Source organism: Xiphophorus maculatus, chromosome 3 (assembly GCF_002775205.1).
Source record: "Xiphophorus maculatus strain JP 163 A chromosome 3, X_maculatus-5.0-male, whole genome shotgun sequence".
Lineage (NCBI taxonomy): Eukaryota > Metazoa > Chordata > Actinopteri > Cyprinodontiformes > Poeciliidae > Xiphophorus > Xiphophorus maculatus.
In genome coordinates, this window is record NC_036445.1 from 31,354,986 (window position 1) to 31,376,251 (window position 21,266).

General features: G+C 38.2%; 1 protein-coding gene across 6 annotated transcripts in view; it reads left to right on the forward strand.

Annotated features, from left to right (window-relative positions):
- The window catches only part of adgrb1 (adhesion G protein-coupled receptor B1), a 178,795-nt gene that overhangs the window by 94,819 nt on the left and 62,710 nt on the right, over positions 1-21,266 (forward strand). For all 6 annotated transcript variants that reach the window (XM_023330323.1, XM_023330325.1, XM_023330322.1 and 3 more), the window contains exons 6-17: positions 243-407; positions 581-745; positions 1,532-1,696; positions 1,793-1,894; positions 1,997-2,103; positions 2,963-3,157; positions 4,236-4,304; positions 6,043-6,151; positions 7,842-7,985; positions 14,679-14,754; positions 16,664-16,766; positions 16,877-16,920. In XM_023330323.1, the coding sequence (XP_023186091.1) occupies positions 243-407; positions 581-745; positions 1,532-1,696; positions 1,793-1,894; positions 1,997-2,103; positions 2,963-3,157; positions 4,236-4,304; positions 6,043-6,151; positions 7,842-7,985; positions 14,679-14,754; positions 16,664-16,766; positions 16,877-16,920 (1,444 nt within the window). The remainder of the gene's footprint in view (positions 1-242; positions 408-580; positions 746-1,531; positions 1,697-1,792; positions 1,895-1,996; positions 2,104-2,962; positions 3,158-4,235; positions 4,305-6,042; positions 6,152-7,841; positions 7,986-14,678; positions 14,755-16,663; positions 16,767-16,876; positions 16,921-21,266) is intronic.

Sequence of the window (21,266 nt, forward strand, 5' to 3'; positions counted from 1 at the left end):
CTCTAGATCCTATTAGCCACTCTATCAGCAGATCAGGTTTCAAAGTGTTGTCAGGCTCTCATGGAAACAGACAGCAGTGGGAGGTCCTAGAAACAATAGCCTGGATGTTCTCCATAAAACCAAACCCACAGTGGAGTAAAAGATGGGTCACCTGTCACTGTGATGTTTCTTAGTTTCAATTTGTAAAATGGATGGTCTGTACATCTGTCTACTAAGTCACATGATAGCTGCTCTGATTGCAGTTCACGGCACATGGGATGAGTGGTCACCGTGGAGTTTGTGTTCATCCACCTGTGGCCGAGGTTACAGGGCCCGAACACGAACTTGTTCCCCGCCGCAGTTTGAGGGAAAACCCTGTGATGGACCAGGGAAACAGACCAAATTCTGCAACATAGCCGTCTGTCCAGGTAAGCAAGACCCATCAACCAATGAGCCAATAATGTAATGTAGACATTCTCATAGATCACAGTTAAGCAAACCCTCCCAGTTTGCTTAGCTGTGAATAATGTCCCAGCTCATAAACATCGTGGTTGGTCACACTCTTTGTCCTCGCTGTTGCTGTGGCCCTGCCGGCTCCCAGTGGATGGGGTCTGGAATGAGTGGTCCAGCTGGAGCTCCTGCTCTGCTACATGTTCCAATGGGACGATGCAGAGAACCAGGGAATGCAATGGCCCCTCTTATGGAGGCTCGGAGTGCAGGGGAGAGTGGCTGGAGACGGTTGACTGTTTCCTACGGGATTGTCCAGGTATGATCAATTATTGCAGAATGTGTCTTTCACTCTGCAATTAACATACAGACTTCCTATTAAAAATAAGCTTTAGCCTTCTGATGGTTTGTATTTTGTTTTTAAACTCAGTCTATGAAAGGAGCAGCGTTATGTAAAATCAACTTTTTTGAGCTCTACATTTGCTAGAATGTTATTCTCTCATCAGAAATATACCTGGAGTTTTGTCTTGATTCTTTTATGAATATTTGAGAAATCTTTTAATTTCCCATGGCAACTGTTCTGCTATGCAAAACGGCTGTGTGGAACTAGCACCTCCTTTGAGATACAGCTCCTCCTTGGAGCTGTTTTTCCAAGCTTCTGCCTCACAGTGCATGCCTCCCTGTGACCCCCCCCCCCCCCCCCCCCGCCCCCCCCGCCCCCACTCAGCTCTTTCAGAATAGTCGGCAGCAATTAGCAAACACTTTGTGGAACTGCAGATCTGCTGAGCTCAATATACACTCTGAGCAGTGGCAACGCAGTGTGAAGTTAATAGAGGAGTGAAGTTTTGCTGACTTGCTGGAGGTGGAGTTTCAGCAAAGAGCAGGCATTTTTAAAGAGGCAGAGGCTTAATTTCAAGGCATTAAATTACAAAGCCAAATTTTCTTTGTCATATTTATATATAGTTGGATAGTTATGTGATTGTGTTGCAAAATTCCATTATTTGTCTGGAAAATACATAATTCTGCCCCTTTAAGTTAATTTAATTGAATTGTTACTCTGGAATTTACTGTAGTAAACAACATTTCATGTTGTGTTGATTGTTAGTGGATGGGAAGTGGCAGCCTTGGTCCTTGTGGTCAGGCTGCTCTAAAACCTGTGGAGGGGGGACGCAGCAGAGGAACAGGGTTTGTTATGGGCCCTTTTTCGAAGGACAGGATTGTCCTGGAGAGAGACAACAAATCCGTCACTGCAATGAAAAGAGATGCCCAGGTGACTGAATAGAAACATTTCTATCTGAAATGTGCATGTACGTTTTCTCACGTTAGTGTGACTGACACAGTTTATTTATCTTTCTGTTGCAAACAGCACCTCATGAGATATGTGATGAGGACAATTTCTCTAAGGTTGTGTGGAAGATGACTCCTGCCGGGGATACAGCAGCAGTACAATGTGATTCCAATGCCGTAGGTGAGCTTCCATCTTCCATGCATTCACACAAGGTTCTATTTACAGAAACTGCATGACAGAATCCTCAGTGCTCAGCTGAACTTATGTGTCTCCTCCACACAGGAGTTATCCTGCGTCGCTGCTCTTTGGATGAGGAGGGCATTGCCTACTGGGAAAATCCCACCTATATGAAATGCATTTCCAATGACTATCGCAATATACAAACCTTAGTAAGCAGTAAATCTGTTTTCATTTGACTTGTTTGAAAAAAAAATAAACCTTTCACAGATCACAAACTGCTTTAAACAACACATTGAAATGGTCCCTTTGTTTCTTTTCCACAAAAATGTGCATACATTTTAAATTGTTAAGAAATTTCTGGTTTATGTAGCAGTATCCAGTTCTGATTTAGTGTTCTAATTCTTGATCTGCAGGAGAGTGAGGGCAGTGCAGCCATGATAAAAACCTGTGAAATAGGCCTTGGGTTTACAACGTTCCCCAGAAGCAGATGTTAGCTTTGATGCCATTAGCATCAAATGATTAGACAGTTCCCACACGCTGATGGTGCTCACAAATTATTTGAAAGGTTTTTCTCAGAAATATATTTTTCTACCTAGCACTGAAAACTTTCTCTTTATTATACTATGTACTTATCAGACTAACATGGCAACTCCAGAACTACTTCCTTTTTTAATTCAAAATAAGAGTTTCAAACACAGATACAACAGGATGGTAACTTAAAGCACATGTTTATATCTGGGCTTCATCTTACTAGCTTACACTTACTTCACTAGATGAAGTCACATTCTGACAGATGTCACTGACAATATTGTAACATTTTAGACAAGATTTTGTTGGACAATATTTCATTACTTGAGAAAGGGTAGGTTTTAAAAAGGTTGTACTTCTATCCACTCCTTTGAACGTTCATTGTTTATGGCATTGCTGTAATTTTTTTGTAACTTGACACTTTCAATAAACTTCAAAAATAGAAAAAAATCCCTGTTTTACAACTCACTAATTATAGAGATGATATGAGATGCCCCTGAAAGAAATAACAGATAAACTAACAGAAACTTTCTCCAACAGACTCGGGAACACTTGTCCAAAGCACAGCGTGGCCTTGTGGGAGATGGAGTTTCAGAAGTGATGAACAAGCTGAGGATGACATCTGATGATGGAACAAGCTACAGTGGTGATCTGTTGGCTATCCTGGACGTACTGAAGAACATGACAGAGATCTTCAGGAGGGCATACTATAGTCCCACCAGTGCAGACATGAGGGTAATTTCGAGGTCTTTTCACATTTCCCTTCTGGATGTAGAAATGCTTAGAGTTAGAATTAAATTAGAAACATATTTAGTTATTTGGGGTTCTTCTATCTTGTTTTTTAGTTCAGTTTCTGAACATACATCTTATGTATTCAGGGAGTTAGTCCCAGAGCTGATAGAAATATTGTGGAAATTGAATGTTTTTGTTTGAATTCTGTAAGATGTTAGAGATAAGGGCCATTTACTGCCTGAGGTTTCCAATCTTAGGTAGTGGAGGATACATGGGATTTTGACTATTAATTGAGAATGTAACAATTTCTATTATGCCAATTAAACATTCACACAATGGCAAATCTAAAAGCACCAATAGTCAATATTTTGCTTTTCTGTACTTTATAATTCAATTCAGTTAATAAAACTATTAAATGTTCCTGTAACTCATATCCACCAAGTATTCATCCATGACTATCTTGGAACAACTCAGTAGACTCAGTTTGAAGACACTTTTGCTGTATGTCAGTCTCATGCCTGCTATGATATGCTAACAGCTCGTTATCCAGGCAGCAGAGATGATAATCCATACTAACTTGTTCTGACACCATCAGTTGTTGGCGAGCTCTGCTAATCCACCTCATTTACTTTTTCTGATCTTTTTTAAATTTCTGTCTGGTTTCAGTTTATTTTGTTTCAGTCTGCCAAGCAAGGTATGATTCAGTATAGCACGATGATAAAAAAAAAAAAAAATCCTGTCTTTCAGTATGTTATAATCACCAAAGTAGCCTACAACAAAATCTGATAGGATTTGATGCATGTTGTAATGTACGAAAAGAAAATACAAACGCATTTCTCAAGAGGACAAAGTGGCTAAAGAATTATATGTTTTGACCAGTTTAAGGTTGGTTCACATTCATTAGTATGTTTTTTGTTTCAGGATTGTGTACTGTAGGAATATAATTGGACATTGTTGAAGGTAGTGTTATTATCTTTTGGAGTGCCAAGTAGAACCAGATAGTGGGGCATTAACCTTAGACATACTTCAAAAATACAACCATATGAACCTGAGTGAAAAAAATGTCATTTTTGTTTCGTAGAACTTTGTGCAGACGGTGAGCAATCTGCTGATGGAAGAGAACCGGGACAGATGGGAAGAAGCACAACTGGTGAGAACCACCCTCTCTCAAACAGTTCTGCTTTGCTTGTAATTTCCTCCCCTGTTGAACTCTGTGTTCAGTAATGACAACCCTGAAGCTGATGAGTGAAACAATGTCAGAACAGCCCACCTGTGTCTTTTCAGACAGACAGTGGTGAGGAGAAAGGACAGACAAGAAGATAGAAATAGCTTTAGCTAATGAGGAACTGAGTCAAGGCAAACGCCCACTCTTCCATCTGCTGCATCCATCAGTATACAGGTGGCTCTGCCAGGACTGTCACCACGCAGGTATAGGAGAAGCACTTAATAAACCAGCTAGGCTTCTTAAACCATTTCATAAGCCAGTTTTTATTTTTCTAAAGCATAAGTCGACCAAAGAATTCAGCATAAACCATCATTTGTTTAAGCCATTTTACAACACTTGTATAAATCTTATTTTGTTTGTTTTTAAGTACATGTATCTACACAGTCTCTATCTAAACAACATGTATCTGTGACTCTTAAATCTGGGGGAAACTAAATCTCATTGCAGACCGAGACAAATGTTAAATAAAACACCTCTATTGTCAGCAGCAAAAACTGCTGTATTAACTCCCTACTTAATGCACATCAGCAGATGCAGTAGAACATGCAACCAACTGATTTTTTTAATGGTACTGACAAATCTTCCAGTCATGGGAGATTATTCCTCCCTTTCTAATGCTGCTCTGGGTAACTGCCTTTATGGCCAATGTCAGCACAGGTGAGGTTTTGAAAAAGCCCTGCTGAAATAAATGACAGTCAAATCAATCAAACTTTTTCCTTTAAAATGAATGGATGTACTTGAAATTATTTCTTTCTTGTTTTAGCAACTGGTACCTCCAAAGAAAGCCATGCAGCTATCATCCATTAGCCTCAAAACTCACTTGATTATCATGTGGAACAAGAGGTTCAGTTGCACTGAAGGAGGCATTCAGACATCCTGAAGGGTCCAACAAGTGCAACCATTACCTTTAACTGAAAAGTGTGTTAGACTTTCAGACAAATGCTTTGTAAAAAAGAAGGAAGAACATCAAAGTCACTTCTATCCAAAGAGGAGACAATTATGCAGGAAGTCCAGGGATGGGGAGGAGAAGGCTGTGCAGTCATCTGCGAGGAATAATTTTTCTGATAGCTTGTGACATAAAAAAAATCATTTATGAAAATAGTAAATAATCTTGATGGATTCCATTTATGGGGTTGCTACTTATCGATGAAGAGGGGCTCTTTACAAATGTGTCCAAATGTGTCCTGAAACAAGACTGTGCATGTCAAAGTTAAATGACGAAGACTCGGTCAGTCAGCAGATATTTACACTACACATGAAGTTATGCAAACTAGAATGTGCAAAATTATATTTGTGTAAATGGAAACTATTTCAGCTGTGAGGCGTCAGAGACATTGACTGAAAACAAAAAGCACTGGTAGGATCGAAATGGTTGCTGCAAAAAATTGTTGGTGAATTTGATGTTTTTTCTCTTGAACAGTGTTTCTAACTTAACATTGGAAGCATACAGCTACTAACGCAAAGAATTGTACGAAGTGAAGGTAAAGCTGGTTGCAGTCTGGTGTGAGAAGCAGCATGGTTCTGAATCAACAAGCAACAGTGGGACGTTGTGTGTAAAGAAAAAGTATTTTGTGTGTTTTACACTTAAGCAGCAGCTCAGAATATTCATCTCATATTCCTAATCTTTTCCTTCTTTCCAACTCTCATGTGTCTGTTTTCTCAGCTGGGCTCCAACATCAAGGAGCTGTTCCGTCTCATGGAGGACTTTGTGGACGTCATTGGCTTAAGGATGAAAGAGTTCCGTGACATGTATGAAGTCACCGATAACCTGGGTTAGCGTCATCTTCACGCCTTATATCTGTATATCAAAAGCCTCTTCGTTTTGCTGCTTTTCTTTCTCTAAAACCAGACTTCTGTTTGGAAAATATTACCTGACTTAAAACAAAATTCCTGAAACAGTGTTGTGCAGTTAAGAACTCATTCACTGTTACAGCTAACAGCAGCGGCTTTAATGAAAATAAATACATTTATTTTCACTAAAATAAGTTGTATTTTTATGAAAATAAATTTGTTTATTTTAATCAATTGAAATATTTATATTTAATTTGTTTCACAATCTATTACATGTGTAACACATTTATTATAAAAAATATTTTTAGTCTCAAGACAAAGTGAACCTGAGCCTGTGTTTCAATTTTAGAGTTTTAATATATAAAAACATCATAAAATGTTTACTCAGTTGTTTTCTTTAAGTGGATCACTGGCTGACTGTGAGTGTTGCTTTTTGTGTGTTATGGAATGAACAGGTGTGTTAAAACAACACCTTGGTGTTGAAATGGAAAGGCTTTGTGATCATAGGAGTGATCTGATGTGTGACCTGTCTATTGTAATGTTGGCTGATCTGTGAGCTCATAGGAAGGTTTGCTTGATTTAGATTAGAATGTTTGTTTTCATTTTCCTCTTGTTTCAGTTATATTTTCTTTCTTAGGAAGAAGCGCTTTATTTTGCATTCTATTTCACTTTTATACTATTTCCTGCTCAGATCGCAGGAAATAGCTATACTAGCAGAATGGGGAGAAATTATGTTTCCTTTGAGATTTTGAATCCAATTTTACTACTACCTCCTGTTTTTCTGTATTACTCATTGGCTACAGATGTTCAACATTTCATTTGAAAAGGCATGAACATGAAATAATCCTCACAGAGGCCGCTGGTTACTTTTACCTCCAGATAAAAACTTGATCTCGATTGGAGGAGTACATGTGGGATTGAGGTATCAGAAGAGTCCTGTTTACCTTAATGTCTGGAGCCAAATTGCCACCTACATCTTTTCAGACTGGCTGACCTCTCCTCCTCCTACACATTAAACATGAGCCGTGCTATGTAAAGGATGCTCCACCTCCTCCAAGTATATTCCACACTGTCATAAAAGTTTTTACTTTCACTCTCATGAAAGGAGTCAAGTTGTGAAGAATGTAACTAATCAGATCTGTCCAGAACAGGTTTGTTTGTCAGGATACTAGCCTCTTTCAAACAAAGATATCCTGTATTTATTTATTTATTTATTTATTTATTCATAAAAAATATTTGCATTTTTGGCTTATTTTCGCTATGTATTCTGACCTGTTGACAAAATTGATATATAGCATACCCCAAGTTTTTATAGTGCCTGACGTGCAGTTTTTAATCCATGAAAACTTGAAGTCCCCTCTAAATACGTTTAGAGGGATAAATAATAAATCTATAAGACAAAGAAAAAAAACTCTTTAATTGATCAGAAAAAATCTTTCTCACCAAAACACCAGAAGTGGACGGGGTAGAACTAGGCTGTCATCTCCCAGGCTCAGACTCAATGCTGCTTGCACCCAGGAGATGTTATGATTCAGTTCAGTTCAACAATAATGCTAATAATGTGTTGAAAGAGAGAGTGCTTACTTTTTATAGCAAATGTTGAAATTTTGAAGGCTCACATACAGTAGATAATCCATGTAAGTGTTTCAGTCACTATTCTGTCGATTACAGTTTTGAGCATCCATAAGCGTCCTGTGATGGATCAGGCTGACTTCAACTTCCCTATGAAAGGCTGGAGAGGAATGGTGGACTGGGCTCGGAACTCTGAGGACCGAGTCAGCATACCAAAGAACATCCTGTCCACTGGAAAGTCGGGTAAATGCTGCTTGATGGATGCTCTTAAAAATGTCAATTCCAAACATTCTTCAAAATCTGATAGAGTTTAACAGAGTTTGTTCTCAAATACAGTCTAATCTGTATTTGAGAACAGAACGGCTACTACGTGTGTGTTTCTTTGTGTGTGTTTGTCAGCACAGAAAAGCAGACACATAGTGACAATTAGATAATTTGTAAAACAGTGTTTACAGCTATTAATCTGCAGAGCAAAGCCCCCCACTTAGATAAACACACACAGAGACGCTCGGATTTAATGTTGCACATAAAACATGCAGGAGAATGGAAGGATTCTACATCACCCGCTGTTCAGCAGCTGCAAAAAAAGGCTCGTTGTTTTCAAAAAGTGACTTTTTAAAGATGCTAATACAAACCCTGCCTGCATGCCTTCACAATCTGATGACACTGAAATGCAAATAGCAGCATCCAGATGCTTATTCTTGCTTACACACAAAGGGAATTATCCAAACGTGACTTTAAAGCAAAGTTACTGTTACTGTGTAGGAAAAGCCCATGTACGTGTTTGTTAATAAACACAAACTGATTGAACTTCTCTTTGGTTTAATCAAAAAATTTTCCTTCATTAGGCCCTGTGTTTTCTCTGTGTGTAGGGTCATTATTTGATAGTCTGTTACATAATGAATACTCAGTCTTAATGAAGAAATCTCAGCAAGAAAACACTCCATTTTTATTTTTTTCAAACTTTCCAGACTAAGTCTTCACAGCTTATGAATTCTGGGAAAAATATTCTGGAAAAGTTCACAAGCGAACAACAACAGCTCCCTGAACTACCACAGTTCAGCCTGTCTCTTAAAGAGATCTGGTTGAACTTAATCTAACATGTAGTAGTAAGTGATGCTAGACATATGGAAATCAACTCAGTGTTGAGATGAAGCAACCAATCACAACAAGGAGGCGGGAGCAAACCTGGTCCCCCAGCAAAAAAACATCCCAAATGTGCAAATTAATATTCAAAATCTGTTATCATCTTCTTCTAGTTAATTAAACTTTATAATCTTACTCATCTCTCTTTTATAATATACAAGAGCAGTGAGTGTGACCATGCATGTACAGGCTCAATGTGGAGCACTTCAGACAATATGATGCACGCTGTGCTCATGAGAAATGATAAGGTCATATTCTTTGAGAAGAACTTTAATTGAGAAATAGAATTAAGGTCAATCTTCAGCTTCAAGGCAAAAAAACTTTACATCATTTTTAATATCATGCTTACTGCTTCAACTCTTCTTGGAACACATTCCAAAAGGTTTAAAAGTTTGTTTCTGGGGATTTCTGACCTTTTTTCCTGAATAGGATGTTAGAGGTCAGACACTGATGGTGGGCAAGAGGTCTGGCTCTCATTATTTGCTGTAATTTAGAATTAGGGTGTTTGATCAGTTTAGGTCAGGACTTTATGGAGTACAATTATGTCCCTCAACACTAAACCAGTGTTTAGTGTTGAGTGAAATGTAATAAACTGCTTTATTACGCAGGCACCCTGCCATGTTACTACACTGGACATCATTCAGCTCCTGAAAACAGTCCATTCTTTTAGGAGCAGTCTGCTTCCCTTGCTGCTGGATTGTATACACCTGAGCCCATTTAAAGTAATTGGAAAACCCTAGTCCAAATTGTCATTTTTATTTTCTCAGGGCATTCATTGGATGAGAAGCAGTGCTTTCCTGGTCGTGACCTCTAATCTGAGGCTAAATTATGATGCTAAGAGATTCAGAAAACAAGAGGAAGGGTTATGTTATGATCAGTGATGTCATCAATGCCTTACTCTAATAAGACCCATTTTTTCAGTAAGATATGATCTAACACTTTACTATTTTTGTCATTTTACATAGTAAAAAACATAAATTGTTGCTTTCCTCTTGAGAAACATCTCATGTGTAATACCATGCAGCAACAAAAACATAAACAATAAAGGGAGGAGAGAGATGCATGTTGGAAATAAAAGCATTATTTTGAGTTGGTGTCAGCTAAAAATGACAGCATCAAGGCTTGTTGTTCCCTCTGTTATGTGACAAAGTTCTGAAAGAATGGGAGACAAAATAACAAGAGATTTTCAGTACTTCATTCATGCAGCAGCTTAATTCAAAAAGGACAGAGTGCCAAAGCCCCCTAGTGGAGGATGGAGCCACTATCCATCTATCCCTGAATATGCTTACTAGCTATTTCTGATGTGCAGATCACAGTCTGCTTGAATAAGATGACACAAACAGGAAAAATAATAACTTTTCAACTATTTTTGTACTGTATTTACATTCTTAGGCTTCAGCTAATGTGAATGTATATTTATTGTGATTTTTTTCTGTCATTTGTAAATCTTCCTCTATTGTCAGGTTTTGTAATATACGGTCAATTTTCCAAACTATCTGGCTACAAAAGTTCACATTGAATTTGAAAAAGACATTTGCGTCAAACTGACAAAGCAAGTCCAACAAGTGATGCAAAGCAGAAAGCTGTGACAAAACAGCATGCTCCCCCACCACCACCCAAACAGAAAAGAGCTGAACTTTTTTCTGTTTGGGTGGTACAAAAACCAGTACAAACACCAGTACAAAAACCAGGTGTGAAAGCCATTTGTACCTGGTACAAAAACCAGTAAGTGAAGCTGAGTACAAGAAACTGGTTATACAGGATGTAGAGGAGGAAATGCTGCCCTTAAACACTACTGACTCACCTTGATTCTCATGTTTAGGGTGAGGCAACCAGGACTGTTACTTTTAAAATCAAGCTATCAGAAATCAAGTTACTTTTTCAAAATAACTTTGCTGTCACTGGTTATGATGAAGAAGATTGTGAAGTCATTGTGTTAATTCATTAACTCACTATGCCTGCTTTAGGCTGCAGGATAAGGTGGATTCTCTCTATTTAATTGTGGCATGTTAAAATCGGGAAAAATTAAAACCATACAGGAAACTGACCGCTGATGGTTTGCATTGACTGCTCCAGAACAACTGATTGTGAAATGCATCTTTCAGTGGAAAGTAATTAGACCTTTAGCGACTTTAATTACTTTACTGCTCAACACCCCAAAGGCAGACATTTTAAATGTATCCGTAAAACTAACATCCAGTTACTGATACAAGTTGGACCTCTCAGAGTTAATAATATTTGTGAAGAATTATTACTCCCTCACAGAAAAATTTTGTTTTTGGAACTTTCTGCATGCAGTTTTCAATTTGTACAACTTTCTTGAAAAACAAGTGCGTTTTGGTGAGTCCTAATCTTTCTATGTTGACAAACCGGCAGTTTGTTTCCCGTCTGCTGGCCCGTGTCGTTCCTTGTGCTAAAGAGCACTTTTGGGTGTTTATTAGTGAGTGTTGAGGCCCTTGAAAACAAGCAGCATACTAATGAGCCCGTCATTCCTAATCAAGAGTCAACGGGATCCAATCAGGTGCAATTAAAGGTAATTTCCTCACTGACAGGGAAGTGTCTCCCAAGCAGTAATGTTCCACCATCAGCCAGCACATCAAGGATCCGATTTTCACTTGTTCACATTGATGAAATGGTTTTGGTATCTTATTTTGGAATGTTTAAAAGGAATCTAACAAAATGGTGATGGACCTCCATTACTGTAGTAAAGTATGTTACTTTGCAAGACTAAACAAACAAAAAGAAAAAGAAAAACATACAGTTCTAATCATCTGTTGCTTGATGGTAACTGGAGTCTCACAATTTATTTATATGTTTAAATGATAAGAAACATATCTAAATATTACACTTTCAAACCTAATATAAGTAATAAAATTTATTTTGGCACTCCTCTGTGTGTAACCATGCTAACATAAATACATATGTACATGTATATTTTTATATGCATATACATATATAAATAATATATGACATGCATTGTTGCTTTAGAAATAATTTCTTCACTTACCTAAAGTTTTGTTATAAATGTACAAAGAATTGGTGCATACTTGGGTATAGATTTATTTTTATTTCAGTGTGGATTCCATATGCTTTATGCCTGCTCTGAATAAGCAAATGTATGTTTTGGTCTTTGGTCTTAGAATCCCTCCAGACTAGTTGTTGTTGGACACACTCGATCTGGTTGAGCATATTGCATGGTGTGGCCAGAGAGTGCATGAGCAGGACACATAATACTTCATCCCCCTCATACTCCCACACATCTTGCTTGGTTCCCCTGTGTTGCCCATGGGAGCTCAGCTGTTGCCTGGGAGCCACTTTCTCTGCATTCTGCCTGGCACACTGCTGTGCGCTTCCAGGCTGCCATATAGTGTGCTGGAGCAGAAGAGTTGGATGTCTTCAGATGGCCCGGCAGATGGAGGCGTGTTTTCCTACGGTTTGGGTCTCGTTTCAGCCCAGTGCTACTGTTGAGTCCAGTTGTCAAGTTTTGACAAATCTCCTTCCATACTGCTCTGAAATGAGGAAATTTATGAAAGCTAAAGCCATGTTTAGTAGCAGCTCAGAGCAGTATGGGCCTGTAAATGGCACAGTGTCCAGAGACCTCTGGAGGAGCTTTCTGAATAGGTTTTGTTTTGGTATGTCAAAGAATGGTGCAAACAGAACCAGCAGTAGAGGTGCATTATGGACACAAGTTTTCACAGTCACTTAAAATGTGAGTACACATTGATTTTGGATTGTTGTGGAGAGCAGTCACATGGATCCTGTTTGTGTGAAAGTTTTTTCTTGTGTTTTTGCCTCTGGTACTGAACAGACACTGAAATCTCTCTGACAATCGAAGTCACAGACTGGGGTTAAACATCCCTTCTTTGCATCTAAACACATACAACAAAACTACAGCTGGAATATTTTTTGGATCATCAAAAATTCAATTTATGCATAACTGAAGTGAAAAATGTTTTAGAATCTTCTACTGCAAAGGAGAGCTCTCAAGAATCTGGTATCAACCCTGGAGAACTTGTTCAGCATCAGTTGGGTGTGACACATCTGCATCTACAGTGAGGCAGTAGAACATCTGCGTTACACAAGAAGCTGGCCAGTTCTTTCCAAAAAGAACACCCAGAAAGTCCTGCAGGAAGTTCAAGCTCTTATGCTGCACAGTGTCACAGTTGGTAGAACGTTTCTCCCTGTGCATGCATGGTTTCTCTCGGGGTACTCCAGCATCCTGTCACCCTTAGGTAACTGTGTTCTCTAAAATGGTCCCTTAAGTATGAGTGTGTCGATCAGACAGCAGTTCTGCTTTACAGGACAACTGGGCTGCCCTATGATAGACCACCCAATGACTGCTGTTTACTTTGTTGGAACCAGCCTGGGCTTCTGCTCTGGGTCATGTCTGTCCTCTCAGCTTTGTCTCCTCCAGCAGACTCAGCCCCCAGGGAGGACACTATCTTGCCAGGGCAGTTAATCTGAGGCTGAAAGCCTGTTGGATGGGTGGCCATCTCTTTGAAAGTTAGAACCGTAAAACAAAAATTCTAAAAACTTCCTTGCTGAAAGCTTGAATAATTTTGTAGTGAATACAAACAACACAATGACATTTTAAGGAAGTGGACTGGCTCCTAAAAGCTGGCATAACATTAGAATTTTCTATGAGCAATTTCTTACCATCTAAGTTTAGTTTGATGATAATCGCTGTTATTTTCCAGCATGATGGAGCAGCATGAATAAGGGGAATAGTTAGAACAAACTGGCTCCAGAATCACAAAAGTTTTGAACCTGTGGTCAGGATCTTTACTCCACTGAGAACCTGATCTCAATTTTAAAACAATAAATGGAGAAACAGAAGCCAACAAAATGTGATCAACTCCAAGCACTAAGAGGACAAAACTAAGTAATCATAAAAATTATGAATATGCTGAATCAAATAATGATAGGATGAATGTAATGTGTGTGTTTCTGCCATGTGTGAATTTAAAAAAAATCTTTTTTGACTTATAAAAAGTTGTAAAATTGTTAAGACTAAAAAAAACAAACAAAAAAACAATTATTTCACTGCCAAAACCTGTACAAGGGTTTGGTGTGCAAGGTTATGTGCAGCCTTAGAGGTTTGTATGGAAACAATGGATTTGGCATTGCAGCCTTGAGAGAACATACCATTAGAGATGCATTTTTCACACACAGAAAAGTCTAAAAGCACGGTACCTCATGGACGGTGGACAAATCGGCAGCTTATTTAGTGAGTTTAAAAAAGTGTCAGAAGTTCTAATTTAAATCAGCTGATATTTATAGTGCAGCAGTGATAGTTTTTTAGGTTGGAAATGGTTAAGTCCCTAAAACGCTCAGCTGTAAAAGTATTTCATGCATGTTCCAGAAGATTTTCTTATTAATTTCCTGAACATTCCGACTTTAACTCAGTTCATACATGCAGTGTAGCTCTGTTGATGCTAAAAGCTAAATCTCAGCAGCCATCCTGCTCTCTGACAGTCTCTTCTTCATGAAAGTCATCAAAAGTGGCCACATTTGGAAAAGAACATGGAACCAAAAAATGATTCTTGAACAGGCAAATAAACCACCTATTCACTTACTAAAAATCTATGAAAATGATGAAATCTATTTAGGTTTCCTTGACACGTGTGTCTCAGGTGTAAGGTGTGGTGTTGTTTGGCTGTAGGTGCAGAAGCAACATGGCTGACCTGCTCTCTCCTTACACACTCAGCCATTCAGAATGCATCAGCAATCTTTTCATGACTTTGACCTGCCAGCTCACCATGTCCTCACTTCTGCTCCTCCCAAACACAGAAGCAGACGACGACTCGACCTTTGTAACCGGCGTTGTTCTCTACAGGAACCTGGGCAGCATTTTGACTCTGCAAAGGTAAGACTAAAGGGGATGGACATGTACGCAATTAATCATCTTATGAAAATATGATGCTGCTTTTAAGGGTGAAGAATGGTGTTCACATGAACCATTGTGACATTTTCAACACTAGAATAATTTTAGGATTTGTTGTAAAGTACTTTGAACTTACCTGGATGAGTTTCAGCTATTTGGAAACAATGATTTGGATACAGCAAGCTCTAGGTTACATTTTATAAAAGAAAAGTCTGTTACTGCACTGCAAAAGAAATCTGTAAAAATAAAAAAGGGTAAATTCACTGTAGAAATTTGAAGGAATTTTCAACTAAGACTTTAACATGTTTTTATTATTTTTATTTTTTTTTCTACTTTATTTCAATGTCTTTGAGATTTCATGTAAAAATGTGGACAATTTCAATTTTGGATGAACAAAAAGGTGACTAAATTAAACATAACTTGAAAATCTCCTGGTCACATTTTCTTACATTGTAGTAAAGTTAAATTAAGGCAGCTTCAAATGTGATGGGAAGATATTTTTAAGTTAATGAACACAAATACATGTAAGTGAGTTTCTGAGTCTAACCAGCTACATACAGCTGTGCTGACACTTGGAAATAGATGTCCATTATGATAATGTGCTAAAAGCATATAATGTACTGGTAACATATTCAGCAGGAAAATGAGACAGACACAACCCCCCCCTTTCACTGTATCTCTTGCTAAACTTTGGATTTCTGTCATTTTTCAGTCCTCTGCCTCATTCTGTATTTCTCATCTTTACTTTTGCATTTTCATTCCTAACCTCTTTCCTGTTCTGCATTTAATGCACCTCTCAGGGAAAATGAGATGAGTCTGAAGCAAGAGACTAGATGACACAAATGTTTAAGTTGATTGATTGTGCTTCTAAGAGCTGAGAATTTGATTATGGGGAGATGACACCATGATGATGTGAGCGAGCAGGAAACAACTAGGGGCTGTTGACCATGTTTGGTCATTTTGGTTTCTATGCTTCCAGTAGCAATTAATTTTTCCCACATTGTCTTTTGCAACATGATTGATAGTTCATATGAAGGCAGACACTGCAATGCGTACTAAGTAAAGAGAAAATAATCTAACAACAAATGCACTAAAATTCATAAAAGCTTTTGCAAAGAAATGTTATTCAGATTTGGGGAGAAGAAAATTACTTTTCATAAAACATTTGAACTTTCCACTGGAGGTCTGGTCCCGTCTTTAACAGCCTGTTGAGTCAAGTTTCAACTCACGTTAAGTTTATTTGTGTAGCATATTATTTCACAGTTCAAAGTCAATGGGTTTATGTGAAATTTATTTACCTCAAAAATTATTCCTAACCTCTTTCCTGGTTAAGAATAACCAGGAAAGAGTGGGTCAACATAACCCATTGACCTACCTCAGAACATATTTTTTCTTTCCATATGTTCTGAAAATAATATAGAAATATTATTTTTCATATAATCTTTCCATTTTAGATAGCAATGCTTTAGTGTGATTGTTGTGATTGTGATAAAAATCCAAAACAAGTCTGATTTTGTAATGTCTGGATACATGACTAAAACTAGAAAGCCCCATCAATCTTTTCAAAACCAGACCCTGAAATCATGTACTACAAAAGCATGAGGAATTAAAAAGTAATGTTAGTATTTTTAAAAAATAAAACACAAACATTATTTGTCACTACCAGCAATAAAAACATTGATTTTTATTTTTGATTCTCAATTATAATCTGGTTGATTATCAATAGCTGCTTTGGTGTTTTAGAAACCAGGAGGAAAACTCATCAGTTAGCAACAAGAACAAGTTCAGTGACCATTAGTGCATAAGTTAATAGTGCACAACTTCTTTTAATTGGATATTTCAGGTTAATGTGGTGTTTATTATTTTTGTTTTATTTGGGGTTTTTTTGCAGAAACAACACGATCCTCAACTCTAAGCTTTTGTCAGTGACCATCAAGCCCCTCCCAGCTTCCCTCTCCACACCTGTTGTGGTCGAGTTCTCCCACCTATACAACGTCAGTAAAAAACTTCTGTCTGTTCTAAAGTCCTTTCAGATTTCAAAGCGCATGCCCAGTTGGACTTAAACTCATTGTGATGATTCTGTTTCTCTGTTCCTCATTTGTAGGGCACTACCAACCAAACCTGTATATCATGGGATGAGAGTGACAGGTAATCTCCTCTTTGTTGCTGATTACCTACTGAACCCTGTGAATTTCAATGTTCTCATGGGAGTTATAACCACATATCTTGCTCCTATTGTCTGAATTGCATGCGTTTGGTTACCTTTGAGTTAACATTATGTTGTACCGACTAACCCATGCAAACTCTTCCCATGTCAAGAGGACCGTATTGATCGAATTTTCCGGACTATAACTCGAATAAGCCAAAAAATTTATCATGAAATGAGAAAAGGATTTGCCAGCCACTCTGACAAATCTTTTGCCAAAACCTTTTTGAAGTTATCTAACATGAGGAGGATCTTGTGCATGTTGAAAGGTTCTGTTGACATGTTGTGTTCAGTTGTCTGCTCTTCAACAAACATACGGAAACTGTCAGCTTTGGCTTGGAAGTCTGCTGGCAGTTTCTGACCCAACAATATTCTTGCTCCAAATCAGGACGGTCAGGAAGAGTTCCTTGTCACTAGTATTCTGATGTTCTGTGCTATTTAGTCAGATTTTTCTAACATAGCCGGCAAAGTGTGCAGCACAACAAAGTGGAGAGGCCTGCAGTAAATCCAGGGTGATGTACATAAAGAGCAGTTCTGCTGAAAGATGTTGAAAGATCCTAAAGGATGCCATGTTGGTCATTTTTCATTGGGATTCTGATGCTTTTCTGAAGCATCTAACAGCTCCAGAATATTTCAGCAGAGCCTGACCATAAATATCACAAGACTAGGCTTAATGTGAAAGTCTAACCAAAGACAAGCTAACCATATGTCCTGAAACCAGATGAGTAATATACATATGTGTATATTACTACTGTACAGCTGTGTAGGTTGTAGTATTTGGCCAAGAAAGTTTTTCCTCTGCAGATGTTAAATCCATCTAAATGATAAAACCATTACAGATTTTTATCTCATTTGCAGAACAGACATTTTAGTGAATATAACATGAATCCATCTTGTCATAGTTCACGTTAAATTTGATAATAAATTCTGTTTGTAACATTCTTGTTTGGAATATTACCATAGAGGGAAGAGAACCAAGGTCTCTTTTCTTAGACTCATTATAAGGCTTTAATTATTTTTAAGCTATTTCATGTTATTTACTGATCATTTTTTGAGTAATTTAAGTGTTTGGGGACATGATATGACAAAATTATAAAATATTGCAGGTTGTTTTGAATGTGGAGAGGAAGAGTGTTCAAAGTGGGGTCCTGGAGCCATTTGTGTTGCTGATTTTGTGCAGCAACACAATGTGATCACCTTTTCTGGGATTTCCTTTTATTTTGATGGTGAATTGGAGCTCTACTCATTCACTCGTGCTCTAAAGGACACCTGGTGCATCCAAATCCGCTTTTACTTGCTGTCTCAAAACTTGTGTAAATGCAAATGTTTTCAAGACTGATGTACTTCCTGTTCTTATTCCTTAGAATAGCCAAAATATTTTTTCCAGTTTTCGTCAATCAAAATAAGAAAACTGGATATCTTTGATTTGACAAAGAAAAAGCATTTGAAGTGTTGGATCTTCCATCTCATTCCAAATCTGAATACTTTATTAGCATGATTAAGAGCGTTCATGCTTAGCGTATTGTTGAGTATGTAAAAAAAAAAACACAAAAAAAACCTCACAGCATTTTTGGTGATTCAATTTTTAAAAGTTATATTTTTCAGGCCCGTTAGTACTTTTGAGATGTCATTTTTGGATACAGACACCAAGCTTCCATTTTTTTCAAAGACCTTACCCAGAACTTCTGTCCAGTTCTGGGTAAGGTGATGTGCTGGCCAGTTCAGCAGTTTTACTCGGCCATGGCTGTCACTGCTCAGTCACTGACACAGTATGAAAAATTAAAGGGAACTCTTAGGGAACTCATCCTTTTTCTGTTCCCAGACACACATTTCACCATCTAGAATCATTATCCATTTAATCTGCTGAAAGGGTAGAAACAATTAGAGAGCATAAAGGAGACAAAGAGAATAAAAGAAGCACTTGAAACGGTTCAAATTTACTGCTTCTTTGGGCAGATTCAAAGCACAGCTCTTCTACCGCTTCTTCCTAAATGCTCTGCTTCTTTCAGACAACAGATTAGAGTAAGTATGACAGAGTGGGGACCAGCATGCTGGAAGGAAGAAACACAGGCAGGAATTGTGTAGCCTTTGTGCAGTGAGACTTTGTGCTAACCATGCAGCTGGAACCCCAGGTTTACATCCACTTCTGGACATGAATGTCATGTTTTATTGATTCATCTGTTTGTTTCTTTTTTTCCCCAACAAATCGATCATATAATATACAACTTTATGGAATAAAAAAAAAACATGAATTGGGTTTAAACTAGTTGAGGATTTCTTTTAATCAACAGAGATTATACATTGGAGTTTAGACTACGCTTAAAAAATCCAACCTGACCCAAACCCAGAGACATTGTATCGAATCCAGCTCAGCTATCCATCCATTGTCCAGCACACGTATCCCCAGTGGTGTCTATCTCCAGAGGTCAAGGGGTGAGAGGCGGGGTGACCCTGGACAGGTCACTACAGGCAAATGGGATTCAAATCCATGTTTTTGCCCATATGAGATTCATATTTGACTTTTTCATGGCAGTCTGAATGGCCCAGTTACAATCTTATCACGTATAGTTTTCAAAGTGTCTGCAGTTTGAACGGTCAGATTGCATTTCATCTGACGTTTATATAATTGACATTAGACTTGCATCATAATTCTTCACCAGAAAAAGGCAGAAGCATTCAATCTGGACATAAGTGATGGCTAAAAATTACTGTTATCAAGTTATGAATGTAGCCTGCGTCAGTGAAGCGCATCACAATCACACCACTCCTGGTCTGACTACACATCCAAACAGACTTCTCGACAGAAATTACCATTAATACTCCACTAAAGGCATTGTGCTTTTGTTTTATTTTTAACTTCCTTTTTCTTGTTATGACACCATGCATGTGTGGGTCTTCTCTGGGTATTCCAGCATCCTCCCACAGTGTAGAAATATGAACACTAATTTAGTTGGTCTCTCTAAATTGCCCTTAGAGAGACAGTGAGTGTGTGGTTGCTTGTCCTGTGTGCCTCTTTGTTGCCATGAAATGAACTGGTGAACTCTCCTGGGTTTATGCCAGTGACCCCTGGAGATATGAACCAACTCCCCTCCAGCATGGAATCAGGGTATGTATGTATGGATGTTTGTATGTATGGATGGATGGATCCAGGTGTACCAGCAGCAAAGTAAAATGAGAAATTGAGATTTCAATGCTGTTTCTTTAGTACCTCTCCTTCCCTCCCCATTCTTCTTTATCATTTGTCATCGCACTGTAGTCAATATGACCCTTAAGATTTTTCCAAGACCCTGCATTGATCATCTTGGCTCTGCCTGTTTTTTTGTTTTTGTTTTGTTTTATTTTGAAGACGAGTCTTCATCCAATTTGAAAAACATATAAGAGAATAAAGCTAAACTTATGTTAAGCATAAAACACTGGACTACCTTTCAATATCTGAATACAAGCTTTTATTTGACACTTAACCTGGTGACTATTGAACGTTATTGATTGCAGTCACCTTCCAGCTGTCACTGTTTACTACAAGTTTTGGAGGCAGAGCAGTGGAAGAGAGAGCGACAGAGACAAAACAAGGACAAAAAACCAATCTTGTTGTGTTGGGGAGTTGGGTTGGGGGTCGGAACAAGACATGTTCTGGGTAAAATTAAAATCCATCTTGGTCGGCAGCTATGATTAATGAGTTAATATTTGGAAAAGAAATTGGAGTCTGAGGAGTCGTCCTTGTCATGTTGATAAGAGCTGTGAGACTGCTCGAGCCTTCACTCGCACTCTCCCGCTTCACTCCGGAATCGATAACAAGAACATCAGCTGCATCTTTCTGTCCGTCTGCCTGACATCACTGTGTGGTTGTGTTTGCAGCTTTTCCTGCCTATGGTGCTCTAAAAACCTGAGCTGCATTTGATGTGGTGTCAGCCCTAGCTTGTGACAGTGCGTGCTTTGGCAGATCTAACACTTTAAAATGTTGCATAATGTTGATCATGTTGTTCTTGGAGGTGTTTGTGTTCTCTGTCAAAGGTAGCTGATTGTGTGGAGGGTTTTAGGGATTTCATACATTTTTATTAGCAAGATCTCAGATGAGGGGTGACAAGAAGATGTGAGAACTGAAACATAAACATAAAGGTTTGAACTGATGTTCTCCTTGCTCTTTTTTTTAAGACAATGATTGGACATTGACATAGGGTAGATTCTGAACCAATTCAAAATCACTAATGACATGATTTTTTTTTTTTTAAATTGACGGTTTAATTTATAATACATAATTTATGTATTATTCATTCTTAACGCAGCATGT